Below are 18,218 nucleotides of genomic sequence, written 5' to 3' on the forward strand. Positions count from 1 at the left end.
TATTCTACTAAGTCTTGGGAATTATTATATGAGAGTAAACCAATTGTTCAATTCTTCACCAAATATATTGAAGATGTTGATCCGTATTAATCTGCACATGTTCCATTGCCGAAATAAGGCAAAGAAGAATTTCCTATCTATACATATTTATAAAGCATTGTTACGTTCCTTCAAGATATTCCCTAAGATCTCAGAAGGGGTGAAAAAGGAAGTTTGTTCTAGATGTAGAGATAATAATAACTATTTGGTGCTCTCAAGGAGTTTTATTAAGTTTCTTTATGAACTGAACCCCTTTCCATTAATGTCAAAGGGGGAGATATGGAGAAATGATGGAGAAATAAGGAGGATCAAACTACTGTTGCCACCAATGCCAAAGGGGGAGATTGTTGGAAAAGTCATGATTGATGGCAAAAGGTGTTGAAGGTTTATGTGAAAGTTATTTAGTATTAGAACAATGGCTAGATACCATAGTCACTGTCATATGAATATGAGTTTGATATGAGTATGTTGATGTTATGTGTTGTTGCTAGTGTGTCTTGAGATACATGGCTAAGTTTGTATTGTTGCTATTGCTCATATGTATTGGCTGAGTGAGGTTCCTTGTGTGATAATGTAAAGTTGTGAGAAAACATGTTGCTTTTCAGATTATTGGAGTGTTTGGTTGCTGCTAAGGTTGTTGATTTATTGGCGGTATTAGAGATGGATAGAGTATGTTGATGATGCATTCTTAATTATCAGAAGTTATTTGTATAATGTTGTTGAGTTGATTATGCTTGTATTCTGAGTATGATGATGTTGATAGAGTGTGTTGCTGAGCACCGAGATATGTTGTGGAGGTCAACTTTGTAGAAGTGCTTGAAGATGTTGTGATGTAAATGGTTGCAAATATTAATGATTTTTTTTTTTTTTTAGTTTCCCTCATTTAGAGTATGGATGCAGATTAAAGCTCAACAATATGCATTTGTAGTTTTTGTAGCCCAGATTTATAGACAATAGTTGGTGTCCACAACCAAGATTATCAGTTGGGAACCCACATTCGTGTCTTGTAGCATGAAAAAGGAAAACTTTGGGCCATGGTTTATGCAATCATTGGATTTGGTTAATGTTAATCTTTTAATATTATTTGGAGGATCATTAACTTTGTTTTGATATTCAAAATCTGGAAGAATGTGAAACGAATATGTGAAATACAAAGAGAATGCATTAGAATACAAACAAGCAACTAGTTATATAAACATAGATTTTGGAATGCAAAGTAGTGAGTTGATTGAGTTGTTGTGAGACCTAGTTCTTGGATTGTTTGGTAAAGAGAGGAAGAGGAAGAGGAAGAGGAGTAAATGTGAAGCAGAATTGAGGAAGAGGAAACATAGTACAAAACAAAGACAAAGAGATGGAGGTATTTGTAATTAAATACCAAGTAAGCTAACATATTAAAACTTTCATGTATCAGGGATTGGTGTCTCCTTTCGAGTACTAGCCTGAAAAAACATGTTGGAGCTCATAGTGGAAGTGGGTGCTTACAACAAGTTGTAGCTTGCAGAAGAAAAGCAAGGTTGAAGCCTCTTATGGGTAGGATCCTACAAAAATTAATGTACAAAATGGGAGTGGGTACTTCCAACGAGTTGTATCTTGCAAAATAGATGAGAGGTTGAATCCTCCTATAGGTGGGTGCCTACAAAAGCCGATGGGAAAAGGGAGTGGGTGCTTGCATTTACGTCACAACAACAAAATTCACGGTTTTTCCTTTTATGGATTTCCACTTATATCTGGTGTCTACATGTGCTGCGCTTATGTGTTGTTTCTCATGTTGTGGTTTAATGTTTTTTATATGTTAGATTTGTTATTCATATGATGTACTACTACTTATCTAATAGTTCATATAACTATTGAAAATAAACATAAAATTTAATAATTGATGACCATGAATGCACTATATTGATTCACCCTGTTATGAAACCAGCTCAAGAAAAGATAGAAAAGATAGATCAACGCCTTAGAATTCAGCCTCTTCGAGGGGGCAACCTCCTTTACATTACATAAATGAACAATTCTTGGATGATACAAATGACAAAACCTCCTTTCTATATATAGGAGTCTAAGGAGTCACAATATAATCCAGCCGACCTAACAATAATAATATAAAGCCACAAAAATAACAATAGAGGGATTCTATGGGGCACATAAATAACAATATGGGGTAATAGGGGCACAACAATATAAATAAGGGGTATAACTACAATAGTAATGGGGTAATCACTAGTATTATAGGGACCCAACATGCCCCTCTCCTTCAAAAAAGTGTTGTCCTCAACGCTTGAGTAGTTCTGGATACTTCTGCATAAAATTCTCATCCTCCCATGTGGAATCTTCAGCGGATAAGTTCTTCCACTTGATAAGATACTCTGAAATTGATCGATTTCGTAGCTGTCGAGTTCTTGTTTCTGTGACTGCTTCCGGTTCCAATATAATTTTTCCTTCCTCGTCAAGTTCTGGCAATATTGTTTGAATTGGGAGCTTGTCGCCTATAACCTTCTTTAAACATGAAACATGGAAAACTGGGTGCAATCGAGAAGCTGCAGGAAGCTCCAATTTGTATGCCATAGTACCAATCTTTTGCAACACCTTGTACGGACCATAATACTTTGGTGATAATTTATTATCCTTCTTAGCTTGCTTTAGGGACATTTGCTTATATGGTTGTAGCCGTAGGAATACCCAATCACCTACATCAAAACTTCTTTCACTGCGATGTTGATCTGCCTGTTGTTTCATTCTATTTTGTGCCAACACGAGGTTATCCTTTAAGAGTTGGAGGACTTGTTGTTGATGTTCGATGTGATGTTCCACTGCCTGAACCTTAGAATTTTCTCTTAAATATGATGTGATGGATGGTGGTTGATACCCATAAAGTGCCATAAATGGGGTCATTTTTGTTGCTGTATGGAAGGAAGTGTTATACCACCATTCAGCCAGAGGCAACCATTTGACCCATTGTGTCTGTTTATCAGATACAAAGCAACGAAGATATCCTTCCAAACATTTGTTTACTATCTCAGTTTGCCCATCAGATTGAGGATGATAAGATGAGCTATGAGCTAACTGAGTACCAAGACAAGAAAATAATTCTGTCCAAAAATTTCCAGTGAAAATGGGATCTCTGTCACTTACAATAATCTTTGGGTTTCCATGTAGCTTTTGAACTGTTTCCATAAATGCAGTAGAAACTGTACTGGCTTTAAATGGATGTGATAATGCACAAAAGTGTGCATACTTGGTAAGTCTGTCAACTACCACCATGATGACACTCTTTCCCTCAGACTTGGGTAAACCTGTGATAAAATCCATTGAAACCTCCTCCCAACGTTGGCTTGGAATGGATAAAGGTTGTAATAGACCCGGTGTCTTAATTGTTTCAACTTTATTTTGTTGGCAAACCAAACATTCCGCCACAAACTTTTGAATATCTGATTTAAGGCCATCCCAAAAAAATTCCTTCTTAACCCTGTGGTAAGTTTTTAAAAATCCTGAGTGCCCTCCTAAGGGAGAAGTGTGCAATTCCATAAGAATCTTTTGTTTTAGCTGGGAATTCTTACAGAGGTATAAGCGATCTTTGTACCATAACGAATCATTTTGCCAGCTAAATGTATCAGAAGTACTGGAATCTTGTTGTAGCTTTCGAATAAGTGCCCACACTTCTTCGTCATTCTTCCATTCCTCCCTTGCTTCGTTTATCCAATCTGGTTGGATAATAGAAATGGCACACAACAATGCTTCCACATCCTCATCCTTTCTTGAGAGTGCATCTGCCACCACATTTTGCTTCCCTTTTTTGTAGATGATTTCAAAGTCATAACCCAACATCTTTGTGACCCACTTTTGTTGCTCTTCAGAGGATAATCTTTGTTCTAAAAAGTATTTAAGGCTATCATGATCCGTTTTTACCTTGAAGTGTCTTCCCATTAGGTAGGGTCGCCATTTCTTAAGTGCATGGAGTATTGCCAACATTTCCTTCTCATAAATAGCTTTGCTTAAAAACTTTCCCTTGATTGGACGACTTTCAAAAGCAATGGGTCTTTCATCTTGCATTAGAACAGCACCAATTCCATTTCCTGAAGCATCACATTCCACAATAAAGGTTTTTGTGAAGTCCGGTGTAGCTAAGACCGGTGCTTGGCACATTGCCTCTTTAAGATGTTCAAAGGCCTTTGTTGCTTCCGGAGTCCATGAAAATGAATCTTTCTTCAATAATGTTGTTAGAGGTGCTGCTATTCTCCCATAATTCTTAACAAACTTGCGATAATACCCTGTCAACCCAAGAAATCCTCGCAGATGCTTTATGGATGTGGGGATTTTCCATTCCTTAATGGCTTTAATTTTGCTAGGGTCTACCTTAACTCCTTCATGAGATACAATATGACCCAAATATTCCACCTCCTGGACTCCAAAGAAACATTTGGATCTTTTTGCATATAATTGTTTCTCCTCCAATAGTTGTAGCACCCTGTCAACATGTTCAACATGATCCTTCCAAGACTTGCTGTAGATTAGTATATCATCAAAAAATACTAACACAAATTTTCTAAGGAATGGTTTGAAAATTGAATTCATCAAACCTTGAAATGTTGAAGGTGCATTGGTAAGGCCAAAAGGCATGACCAAAAATTCATAATGACCCTCATGAGTTCTAAATGTCGTTTTCGGAATGTCTTCAATCTTCATTCTGATTTGATGATATCCCGAACGAAGATCCAACTTGGTGAAGTAAATTGATCCATGCAATTCATCCAGTAATTCATCAATGACAGGAATGGGGAACTTATCTTTAATAGTGAGCTTGTTGAGCTCCCTATAATCCGGACACATGCGCCATGATCCATCCTTCTTGTGCACCAATACTACTGGAGCTGAGAAAGAACTTTGACTCGGTTGAATTATACCAGCCTCTAGCATTTCTGCAACCATACGTTCAATTTCACTTTTTTGGACATAGGGATATCTGTACGGCCTGATGTTTGGAGGAACACTTCCTGGAATCAGATGAATAGCATGATCATGATCACGCATAGGTGGGAGACCTTTGGGAGTCTCAAATACCTTGGAATGATTGTCCAGGACTTTTTGGAGATCTGGAGAAATAGATGATTCCAATGTGGAAACATCTAGCGAACATAATTGTGCAATTACACCTCTTTGCTCCTTTTTTAGAAGCTTTGTCATGCCATTAGAGCTGATTATCTTTCCTGGTTTCCCTGCAATACCCCTTAATTCAACTTCCTTTCCTTCCGTAGAAAATTTGATGAAAAGTTCTTGAAAATTAAAAGCTATTGTACCCAAGGATTGTAGCCATTGGACTCCTAGTACAACATCAGCACCTCCCATTGGAATGGAAAGCATTGGGCTAGTCAATACATATTCTCCCATGGATAGCTTGATATTATGGCACTTTCCAGAGCAATTTATTGTTCCTCCATTTGCAATCATCACTTGACACTCTGGTGCTGGATATAGGAAGCAATTCAATTCTTTTGCTACCCTACAATGAATAAAATTGTGGGTGCTTCCTGAATCAATCAACACTATTACCTTTTTCTTCTTGATTTGTCCTTCTATCTTGATGGTTTGAGGAGTGGTAATTCCCGCCAATGCATTACAAGATATGGTCGGATTTATTTGTTCTTCATCTAGGCTTTGTTCCTGGAGTATATCCTCTTCTTTTGACCTTTCTTGCTCCTTTTCTTCTTCCTCTTCACAATCTATGTAGAATAATTTCTTCTCAGCACACTTATGACCTTTTGTGTATTTGCTATCACAATTGTAACAAAGCCCTTTTGCTCTTTTTTCTTCCAATTGTTGTGGTGTCAACCTTGTAGGTTGTGGAAGACTAGGGGCAACAACACTTCCGTCTTTATAGTTGTGAGTGGTATGCTTCCTAGTTGCCATAATTTTGCTTTCCATTTTTCTTGCTAACCTGAATGCCTTCTCTAATGAATCAGGTTCCCAAAGGCGAACATCATGTTGGATATTATCCTTTAAAGACCCTATGAACACATCAATCCTATGCTCCTCTGGAATATCTTTTACCCTTATGTTCAATTTTTGGAACTCCTCAATGTGCTCCATTATTGAACCCTTTTGTTTGAGACTTATCAATTGGCTAAAAAAAGTGTTGCTTTTTGTATCCTCATAATGTGCTATCAATTCTTCCGTAAAAATTGCCCAAGTGATAATTTTTTTACGAGAACAAAGCCATTGATACCATACAAACTGATTTGGTTCCAAATATACAGTTGCCATACGTACCTTTTGTGCGTTTTGCACATTATTGAGATCGAAGAATTGCTCCATCTGTAATATCCATGTGGCGGGATCCTTGCCATCAAACTTCCTCATATCGATTTTTGGAATATGGTGATTCTTCGATCCAACATTAGCATCTATGGAATCATGATTAACATTTCTTTTGTTCTCATCATGAGTTTCCTTTACTACCTTTTCACCATTAGTAAGTATTTCTTGTAGAAAATTTGTCAAATCTGTCTTCAAATCTGCCATGCCTGTCTTCAAATTTGTGTTCAAATCTATCTTCAAATTGTCCATCTTAGCTTCCATGCCATTCATCTTAGCTTCCACGCCATTTATCTTAGCTTCTGTTAACTTTTGTGAGCGTGACATTTGTTGCACTTGTTCTTGTAATTTTGATATATCATGTAGCATTTCTTCCTCTTCTTCATGAGTCATGCTAGAGCTTTCAGGTTCCTTACTAGGTGTTTGCATTTTCTTTCCTCGAGGCATCAGTTACCGATAATAATTCTCTACTATGCCCTTTGAATTCCTTCAAAATAAATTTTCAAACCAAGCTTAAGCAAAAATTTAAAAAAATCTACACACCTTTTTTCACTTTGTAGGAGCTTGATATTGCCTCTGATGTATCTCTGTACTTTTCAATCATCTAGTTCTGAATTCGTGACGTGTAGTAGATCTTTGTGTCCTCTTTCCAATGCCACCAGTCTGATCCAAATTGGATTCTCCAAGAAAGAGTTATGCACAATCTCCCAAGATGACCTGATTATAGACCTTTCCAGAAGAGCGAACTTGTATGAAGTGCCACGTGTACAATTTTCGATATTTGGTTCTGAAAAAGATATACAAGAAACTATAGTCCGTCCTCTTTCTGTACCTTCTTACGAAATTTCAATCTGATTCCCAGAGAGAAAGTTATGACGATTTTCCCCAGATCACCTGTTTTGAATGTAATTCAGGAGTCTGCAAAAAGACCAACTTCCTCAGATCATATCTCCGCAAATATCGCGTGAAAAGCTCTGAAATTCGGACCCAAGGTTCAACGCGATTTCTTCTCAAATGGGTTTTTTTTGCGACTTCTGAAACGTCACAGAAAAAAAGTTATAGCGAAAATTCCACGATGACCTGTTTGGAGCAGCGAAACCCTAGAATCCAAAGCTCTGATACCAAATGTTATGAAACCAGCTCAAGAAAAGATAGAAAAGATAGATCAACGCCTTAGAATTCAGCCTCTTCGAGGGGGCAACCTCCTTTACATTACATAAATGAACAATTCTTGGATGATACAAATGACAAAACCTCCTTTCTATATATAGGAGTCTAAGGAGTCACAATATAATCCAGCCGACCTAACAATAATAATATAAAGCCACAAAAATAACAATAGAGGGATTCTATGGGGCACAAAAATAACAATATGGGGGTAATAGGGGCACAACAATATAAATAAGGGGTATAACTACAATAGTAATGGGGTAATCACTAGTATTATAGGGACCCAACACACCCCCCCATCAGTAAATTCAAGTTTCCAACTAGGAGATAAGACGAGTGGAGATGAATGAACACAAATAGAACTGATGCTCAGTTTGCTCACCACCCATTGCACAATGTAAATAAGTTGAGACGAGACTGTTTAGTTGGAGTGTAAAATGAAGTAGGGAAAGCACAAAATGGAACATGTCATTCATGTAGAGTTCCAACTATGATTGGGAGCTCGAGCAGGTCTATGGAAAGATAAACCACACATGTTGGTTTGGAGTCATTTCGCTGGAACAAAATTTTGCGTTTTTCCAGAATAAAATTTGGTGATTTTGGGTCATGGTTTCAAATTGGTGATTCTCTCAACCAAACTGAATTTTGGTGATTTTTGTGAATCGAACCAAAATTTGGTGATTTTTCATTGTATGTAGAGGGGGTCATGCAGAGGGTTGTTACAACCTATAATTTGGTAATTTCACTGTTGTAATAAATTTATAAGGCTAGAGAGCAATTTCATATAAAAATTGTCCATCTTGTATATTATGTGTTGTGTAATGGACATTGTGGTTTCATGGTTGATGACTGTAGTTTAAGTGTTATTAATAGAGATGTTAAAGTGACATACATTATATTGGTTCTACAATGATCTTATGATAATTCCATTAAATAACACTAAGTTAGAGCAACTTCAAAACGTTTTGTATTGTGAGGCATAGTTTGGGTGAAGTATCACCACGCTAGTATTAGTTGGTTACAAAACACGCTAGTGCCACACACCTAAGGGACATGGTGTACCCAAAGTGCCACATTACTGTGTGTTTACCCTAGGGTCACGACATAAGTGTTTCAGACTTGATCCTATTGACCACAACAAATATGTGTGGGAAAAATTTCCACCCAACAATAGACCTTGAAACTTTAGTTCTCAAGGTAATTATCACGTGACATCATATTATGAAACATATCTTTTACAAGAATAAAGCATTGCATCTACATAAATGAAAGCATTTGTTAACATTACATCATATGGAAATGTCTTCCGTGTCCTTAAGACAACATTATTATATGTATAAAAATCACATCAACATATAATATTTATATTAATTAACAACTAGCCATGATTTAAAGGAAATAATCATCAAATCTCCCATCTATATATGCATTGGTGTATGGTGAATTACTTAGGCCAGGCTAACTCATAACATATCCTAATCAAACAGATAGGGAAATTCCCAATGCATAGTTTTACATCCTCCCAGGTAGCTAACCGTAGGCTATACTAGTACCATTAAACCTTGACTTGTTTAATTTATCAGTTCTTGAGCCAACAAAACCTGTGGTTTAGTATAGATAATGGTTCAAATTGAAGGGACCCCTCCTCAAATACTTGCAATCCATAAAATTTTAGCACATGGGATGGATTAGGTACATAATTCTTAAGTACAAAAACATGAAATACAATGTGCGTCTTTCTTATATGGGATGGAAACTCAATCTTATAAGAAATTGGTCCAATCCTCTTGAGGATCTTGAATGGTTCAACAAACCTAGGAGATAAGTTTGTTTCTTTACCAAATATAAAGGAACTCTTAGAGGGTTTGGCACTAACAAATATTTGTCTCGTATCTCGTAACTTCTATAAATTCTCTTAGCATCTGCATAACTTTTTGGTTGGTCTCTAACTTCCTTAAACCTTTTCTTGAAGGTAACCATTTTTTCTTACATTTCTTGAAGCATGTCAAGTCCAAAAATGGCCCAATCCTCTAAATAGTCCCAACCTAAAGGTGTACAATAAGGCATTCCATATAGGACTTCATACGTGGTTCCCTGCATGGAACTATGGTAGCTATTGTTGTATGAAAATTCTACTAAGTGAAGATATTTATCCCACTAGTTTGGTTGGTACATAACATGTATTCTCAGCATATCCTCCAATATTTGGTTAACTCTCTTTATTTATCCATCAATTTTTGGATCATAAGAAATACAAAATTTAAGTTGAGTACCAATGGAATTTAGGAGGTTTTGCTAAAAACCTATACGTGAGCCATTAATCTCTTTATGATATGGTTTTTCAAGGAAATCCATGTAATTAGGAAAATTTGAGCAATGGCTGGTGCATCAAAGGTGCTCTTAATTGGAAAGAAGTGGGCACTTTTCATTATCTTGTCAATGATTACCATGATGCAATCATGTCTCTAGGAGGTCATATGTAAGCCCACAAAAATATCCTCCGAAATAACTTCCCATTTAATTTTTGATATGTCATGGGGCTATAGTAGACCTACACGGTGGTGGTGCTCTACCTTAACCTATTGACATTCTAAATAGAAAGATACAAAATATTTTATATCTTTTTTCACCCTTGCCACAAAAAATAACCTTTTGAGGTCAACATGCTTTTCTTTGCTCTTTGTTGTGTAGAATAAGGTGCTCTATAGGATTCCTTCATTATAATTCTCTTAAGATCTTCATTCTCTCCAACATATATCCTACCCATGACCCATAACAACCCATAATTCTCTATTGTATACCCATTCCATTCATATTTCACTAGTATTCCCTCTAGCAAGGTCAATTTTAAATGTTGATATTGCCATTCTTTTGTAAGGTAGCTTAATATTTTTTCTATTAAGTTAGTTGTCACTAATAGTACTAGATAAATTATGGGTCTTAATGCATCTGAAACCTTATTTTCCTTTCTTTTAATGAAGGACACCCTAAAATCATATACACTAAATGACTCATTCCATTGTTATTGTTAGGCATTAAGGCCCTTTTGGGTGAAAATGTGCTCAAGGCCTTTGTGATTAGATTTTAATTCAAACTGACATCCCATTAGATAATGCCTCCACAACTTCAGAGCCATCACAAATACAACTAGTTCAAGATCATGAGTAGCATAATTAATTTAATGGTCTCTAAGTTTATGTGAAGCACAAGCAATAACTCTTCCATCTTGCATAAAAAAACACACCTAGATATTGCCCTAATGTGTCCACACATACATAAAAATCCTTATCCATGTTAAGCACTCTTAATAATGGGGTAGTTGTCAATCATCATTTTAGTTCAAGAAATGCTTCTGCAAATTCATTTGTTGATTCAAATTAGACACCTTTCTTTTGTAGGATTGTGATGGGATAAACAATTCGACATAATCCTTCCATAAGTTTTTTATTATTATAGTAAATTGCTAGTCCCATAAAGTTGAGTACTTCTTTGGCATTTTGAGGAGTGGGCCACTCAATTAGAGTGTTGATTGTACTATGATTAACTGCAATACCTTCACCACTAATGTGATACATTAAATATTGGATTTATTTATGGAATAAGAACCATTTAGAAAATTTTCCATACAACTTGTGTTCTCTATGACATTGAAACACTAGCCTTAGATGCTATTGATGTTTTTGCTCATTTCACTAGTAACCGAGGATGTCATCTAAGAATAATTGAACAAAACAATCCAAATGTTTACAAACATACTATTCCTTAAGTTCATAAATGTTGTTGGAGAATAGGTCAACCCAAATGGTACTACAATAACTTCATAAAGATTAGGCCTTGTTCTAAATGTCGTCTTTGGTATATTCTCCTCCTTAATTCTTAGTTAGTGGTATCCTCATGATAAGTCAATCTTGGAAAATATTAAAGCTTCCTTTAGTTGGTCAAAGAGGGCATTAATGCAAGGCATGGGATACCTATTTCTAATGATGGCTTTGTTCATATCACAATAATCAATAGCAAGCAGCAGGATAGTGACAAAGAACAAGGATTGGGAAGCTTTGAAGGTTGAGCATAGTAGAAGGAGTTAGCCTTTAGTTTTAGGTAGGGAGGACTAGTCAACAAATCCTTCCAAGTATATCAAGAAGGTCTCATAGTATGAAACAAATTCATAGGATGTTCAGGAGCAAGAGGCTTCTATGAGCAAGTTCAAAAGGAGTAGGATTTCGAGGAAGATTCTAAACCAAGCGGTAGGGAAGGCTTCCAGTTCAGAGGGAGTAACCATGGTAGTGGATGTGGTGTTGGACATTGTTTTAGGATCAAAGATAGTTCTAGGTGGTATAAGTATCTCCCCTGCTAAGAGGGAGTGTTGATATTTGTAACTCGTGTAGGTACTTTTACATAGGCCTAAGTGTCTCGGTATGCAAGAAGTTGCCTAATAGCCCTTAAACCTTAGGAAATTACTTTAGTGGTTAAAGTATTTTTGTTTATAAAAGAAAAGTAAATTAATCTAATGCTTGATCATGCTCAATCATAGTCAACCATATTTTATAAAATCAATTGTGGTCAACCATGGTTAATGATGGTCAACCATTTTGCAACGTTGCATTGTGACAAAGATTGTTTGAATATGAAAGTCAATCATTGTCTCAACCATGGTCCAATGTCGCATTATGACAAAGATTGTCATAATATGATAATCATGGTTAACCATGGTCAACCATGTTTTATAAAATCAAACATGGTCATCCATGGTCAACCATGGTCGAATGTCGCATTGTGACAAAAATTGTCTTGATATGAAAATCAACCATGGTTAAGCATGGTCAACCATGGTTCAAACATCATATTGTGACAAAGATTGCCTCAATATGAAAATCAACCATGGTCAACCATGTTTATTTTAGTGTTTATAATATTCATCTTAGGGTTTATAATATTAGTCTCTTGGATTTAATATTATTCCCTTGGATTTATAATCCCTTGAGATTTTAGTATTAATCCCTTGGGTTTATAATATCAATCCATTGAGCTTATTATTCCCTTGGGTTTATAATATCAATAATGGTCAACCATGGTTAATAACCATGGTCGAATGTCGCATTGTGACAATAATTGTCTCAATATGAAAATCAACCATAGTCCAACATTGTATGGTGACAAAGATTGTTTTGATATGAAAATCAATCATGATAAAACACGGTCAACCACAATAAAAAAATAATTATTGTTATTAAAATTATTATTATTTATTAGTATTACTACTATTATCAAATAATAAAATAATTAATGATAAATATTTTTATTAAATAATTAATTTATATTACATAATTTAAATTAAGTTATAATAAATTACATTTAATATTAAATAATATATATATATTTAATTATATATTCGACGAAATATATAATATATAATATTAATTATTAATTATATATTTTAATAATATATATATATTATTTTTAATTAAATATTCGACGAAATATTCCAAAATCGCTTTCAAGGTCTGTTCGAGAGATTCGATGCATTTTGAACACATTGTCCTTTCTCATTTTGATTCTGTCTCCTGATCGAGACATTCCTCACATATTGGCTGCTCCTGCTTCTTTGTGGCTTACATCAGACGAAGGTTATACTATATTGACTATATTTGCCAAGGTAGCTGCTGTTCTTCGGATTCTCTCTTCTTGCCATTCACCTCTGCGTCGAATCGGGACAATGGACAAGTCAGGGAGTCCCTCGCATTCTGTCAAGTAAGTTGCGTTTTCTTGAAATTTATTTTACATGTGAACCATATATGTGCTTGGCTATATTTGATTTAGATTCAATAGCTTAATATCTGTCGTGTTAGTGACTGAATCATAGTGCAGGAAATTGGGGTTCGTAGCAAGAATTAGATCATGTTTAAGGCTTTATCTCAGAATTCATTTTTTTTTTGTGCGTTTTTCTACATTATTTAAACTAATGGAAAGTCGTGGTTGATGATTTGGTTCCCAGGTACACAGACGAGGAGCCGAACAGTAAGTTTTCGAATTACTTGCCTTTGCTTTTATTATGGATTCTTTCAAAATTTTTGACATTGAGTTGTTTCTTCACATTTAATTGGACATTTAAATAGATCACATAATGGACACGGTTCTCACTTTCCCTTTCTCTACCTTCCATCTGTTGCAATGAGTTTACATTCTTGTCATGACACTGGAAGACTTCTGTGTCCTTCCAACTAAAGAAGAGATAACGGAAATGAGTGAATAAACAAAAAAAATAAGGCCAGCTTTGTATTAAACAAATAAATAAGGCCAATTTTGTGTTAGGATGGCTAACATGGATAGGGTGAGGAGGGCAGAGATCGGGTCGCGGAGAGGAAGATGAACGGAGTCTAACCTGTGGTAGTATCCAACTAGGGTGTGCTATGTGTAGGGAGACGTCGCGTCATATTCAGATTCCTCCGGCACAACTCTGCACAACACGTTCCTATGTATAATGGTCATCCACAGGGCAGGAGCAGATCTACTGTACTGCTGCCATTATCCCGTGTGGGGCTAGGTCCGATATGGCATTTGCATGGCACAGCATTTGTCCTTTTCCATATGCATTTGAGGGGAGGAGGGCGGCCGGATGGGGGGGCGTTAGTGTGAAGTCAATTGAGTATCTTCAGGGTGAAAGAAGTCAGTTGAGTATCTTTAGAAGATGGTTTGTTAAGTTATAAAGTCAATACGTTAAATTACTTTATGGCAACATGCATTTTTTAACATTTTTTAGCTTTTTTTTCTTCATCATTTTCTTAACTTTAATACTTTCCGAAGGCATTATTAGTCACCGTCCTTGATATACTTCCCTATTTATGAATACTTTATGTAGAAGCCCTTTCTCAATGTTTCTAACGTGTCTTTCATTCTATAGTTTGTTTGATGATGAGTGAAGAGTTGAAACACAGGCACAAAACTCTTTTATGCAGTAAAACAAAAAAAGGCCTTAATGAATCATGCCTCTGAAGAGGTTTAAGGTCATAGTTATTTTTTTTTTAAAACAGAATGGGTAGCTTTTTCATTAGATAAATTGGAAACCGGTCAAGTCCCATACAATCTTGGAGAGCAAGCTCTCAGAAATGTTCATCATTTTAACTTGAAGAAATGTTCATCATATTAACCTGAAGAAGAAGGATCCTATTACTAGGATTCAGGTAGCTCCCTCTCCTTGTTCTTTCATTATCCATACTAAAGATGCCTAGCTCTTTTCATTAGGGTATTCTTGAACATAGATCATGGTTCCTATTTGGACTTTCTGAGCCAGGGCCCATTAGGAGGATAAGGTCTTTCTTCACTGTTTCCTTGTTGGGGCAGTAAATGATAGGGAAAGACCCATGCCACTACAAAATATGAGATGAGTGAGACCTCGGGTTTCCTATTGATTCTGGAGTTGTTTGGCTTACTCGAGACCTCTAAGAAGCTTCCATGACAAACCCTAAGATGGAGACCACCATATTGATGGACAAAGCATTTCTAGGAGATCCCATATCTGAACTCTCTTTGCACAGAGTACTACTCTAGGTTTGGTAGAGCACCTCATGTTGCATTCAGAGATTCTTATGCCCGGCCTCCAATGTTAGATGTGATGGTCATCCTCAATTTAGTGTTCCTCCTAGGACTACACATTCAGTCCCCCTTAGGCTGAGGCATTCTCCAAATGTCATTATCAAAAAGTGAGTCAACCTCTTTGTAGTGATTTATGGTTTGCTTGAGAAGCCGCCTTCTCTCTCCCATCATTCAGCCTCAAATTCTAGTTCTAGTTTTCCTTGACATCCTTTATAGTTGTCATGGTTTTGTTTCTGAATATTCTATAATTATTTTAGCTAACTATTGTTATTTTCTTGCTTTTGATCTAGTAGCAATTGGAGCTGCTTTTGCATTCACACTATGTTCTTACATTGAACGTGCACTTGAGTCCCATTGAGCTACTTATTTTGGTCATTCATTTGGCATTAACAAATTACGTTATTACGTTATCTTATATTATGTAATGAAAGTGCACTAATGGAAAAGACCACGACTAAGGCCACCACTAAAAGTTAAATTTTGTCAATGGATGAATAAATAGAAAAATCCAGCCCTGCAAAATTGACTACTTAATCAAAGTTCTCCATTTTGCATTTGAGGGCAAAAATTTATCTCTTTTCTTTCTCTTCAATCTTTATATTTTGATTAATTCTTTAAAACATCATTGTGGGTTGTTCTAGAGTTAATCTGATTGTTCTGAGAAGAAGTTAGTACGCAATCAGATGTCATATAGATGCTAGTGTTTTCTCATATTTTAAAAAATTGAAGTGTATTGAGTTCTATTGTTGTTTTAGCCGTGAAGACCATGAATGAAATTTCACAAGTGATTGCTGATGTATTATAATCAATGCGCTGCAGCTGTAATTGAAACATCAAATACAAGTTCTTCATCCTCATCATATGGAGCAGCTTTGGATGCACTTTCTTCTCTCATCACTCCACGTATACGAGCAAATGAGACTGAAATCAATTTCCCTATTATGTTTGATTATTTGAAGGTAAAATTTGAAATTTAATAACTGTAGGTTTATTTGTTCTTTCGTTGGTTTTGATTTATTTAATGCCAATTTAATTTACAATCTTTCTCAATCTCAATCTTACGACTACTCCTGATTGTTTTGTAACCCACATAAGATTAAAATATACCAGATAAAAGCAGATAATTATATTAATGTCCAATAAATGACCATAAAAGTAGGTCAATGGGACTCTTGAGTACAATGATATTAATAAAGAACAAGAGAATTCAGCTTTGTAGCATTAGCTTGTTGAATAGAAGGCAATATAGGTTTAATGACAATATCATCCGGATGGACATACATGGTCTTGGGTATGACACAGCGTTGATAATATCGCCGAGATATCGGCGATATTCGGAAATATCGCGATATTTTCGGCGAGCCGATATATCGCTGACCAAATATCGCGATATTTTATGGTTTTGAAAATATCGTGCGATTTCCAATATATCGCCGATATTTCGGAAAATATCGCGCGACGACGTAAAATATTGCCCGGTGATAGCGAAATCTTTCTGCGCGGCCTATAAAATTCGATTTTTGGTTTTTTTCATGTCATTTTGTTTTTTCTGAGCGCTGGAGAAGGAATGTGGTTGCTGCCAAGGAGGGTTTGAATGAATCCATAGGCATTATTGCCAATTTGCCACCAAGAACGAAGATTTCTCTAAGCTGCAAGTGCCAAGAACAGTGAGACATCTCATTCTTCCCTACAATCATTTTGCTTGGTTTTTGTTTTCCATTTCAAAATGCAAGGGTTTTAAATTTATCACCATAGTGTGCACTGTGTAGGAGAGAGATGCATTGAAACTCTTTGCAAAACATAGTGATTCTCACTGCTCAGAACAAACATATATTCCAAACATTAATTGCTACATCTGTTTCAAAAGATTGCACAAGTCATCAAGGTTTGTCACTATGTTTTCATTGCTGCCATCATAGATCACTGTTAGTGTCAAAATTTCAAATTATTACCACTGTTAAGATTCTTCAATTGGTGATGGAAGGGAAGGCTATCCTACTCCTAGAGAAAAAGAAACAACTTCACAGTAGATTAGAATGGAATGAAAATACTGGACAGTGGATAATTAAGTAACGAACTAGTTTACCTGTTCTAATTTTTTGATCCATATATGACCAAAATCAGTAAAATCATGACCAAAATAGGTCCAAAAAATAGCACAGTTAGACAATTCCTTCACATGACAATTTTTTTACCACCTTGTTGAAGTGCATTTTGAATAATAATTGAAGTAAATGGCTGATCTTCATCTCACTAAAACAGATTGAAAATCCATTTCTATTTCACATCAGATTGGAACTATTAACTTAAGAAACTCTCCATGCCACTATTATGGCCATACATCATCATCGAGTTACTTAGAGGATCATTGTTGTCAGGAGAGTCAAGCTCACTGTGATGTGTCACATGACTCACATCTATATCAGGCCTGTATCATTGTCAAGTGACAAGTCATCATCAGGTTCATATCACTGTCAAGGTAATACAAATACAAAAGAGGTCACTGCTAGGAGGTTGAAACCGTTGAATACCGAGGTCTAATAATGCACCTACAGCAGTGGTATAATAATTAATTATTAATTAAGTAACAGTCACCTCATTTCCTCATTTCCTTGGCATATCATTTGCAATTTTGCATTCACCTCATTTCCTTGGCATATCATTTGCAATTTTGCATTGTTAGGCTCTTTCATTGCTTGGCATCTTTGGTTAAAGTGGCAATTATTGCATGATACAAGCTCACTGCCCTCTTAACTTTTAAGTCTGCTCTTTTTTAAATTTTTCATGCCCATTGCAAAATTGCAAATTTGCAAATAATGTAGCAAAAAAAGTTAAAACTGTTTTGTAAAATGATGTGGTTATTAACTTATTTGTAATTTTGTATTACTTATTAAGTTACTAGTTCCAATTTTTTTTTGGTGCTCTAGGTTTCCTTTTGAGTTAGCCCACTACAAAATGCAAATATGCCAAAAGCCTTGGACCCATTTTGGGAGTATGGGAGCCCTGATGGTGGGACAAATCGTGCATATCTTACATGCAAATTGTGTGGGACCAAGATGACAGGTGGGATTACACGACTGAAATACCATCTTGCTAGACTCAGTGGACATGAT

General features: G+C 35.9%; 1 protein-coding gene across 1 annotated transcript in view; it reads left to right on the forward strand.

Moving 5' to 3' along the window:
* The window catches only part of LOC149140003 (uncharacterized), a 349,910-nt gene that overhangs the window by 37,106 nt on the left and 294,586 nt on the right, over positions 1-18,218 (forward strand). Inside the window, exons 3-5 of the mRNA XM_089450875.1 lie at positions 13,015-13,263; positions 13,508-13,530; positions 15,925-16,064. Coding sequence (XP_089307001.1) covers positions 13,015-13,263; positions 13,508-13,530; positions 15,925-16,064 — 412 coding nt within the window. The remainder of the gene's footprint in view (positions 1-13,014; positions 13,264-13,507; positions 13,531-15,924; positions 16,065-18,218) is intronic.

The sequence above is a fragment of the Pinus tabuliformis genome, chromosome X (genome assembly GCF_031772625.1).
Source record: "Pinus tabuliformis cultivar Carrire ecotype Pingquan chromosome X, CPIR1, whole genome shotgun sequence".
Classification (NCBI taxonomy): Eukaryota; Viridiplantae; Streptophyta; class Pinopsida; order Pinales; family Pinaceae; genus Pinus; species Pinus tabuliformis.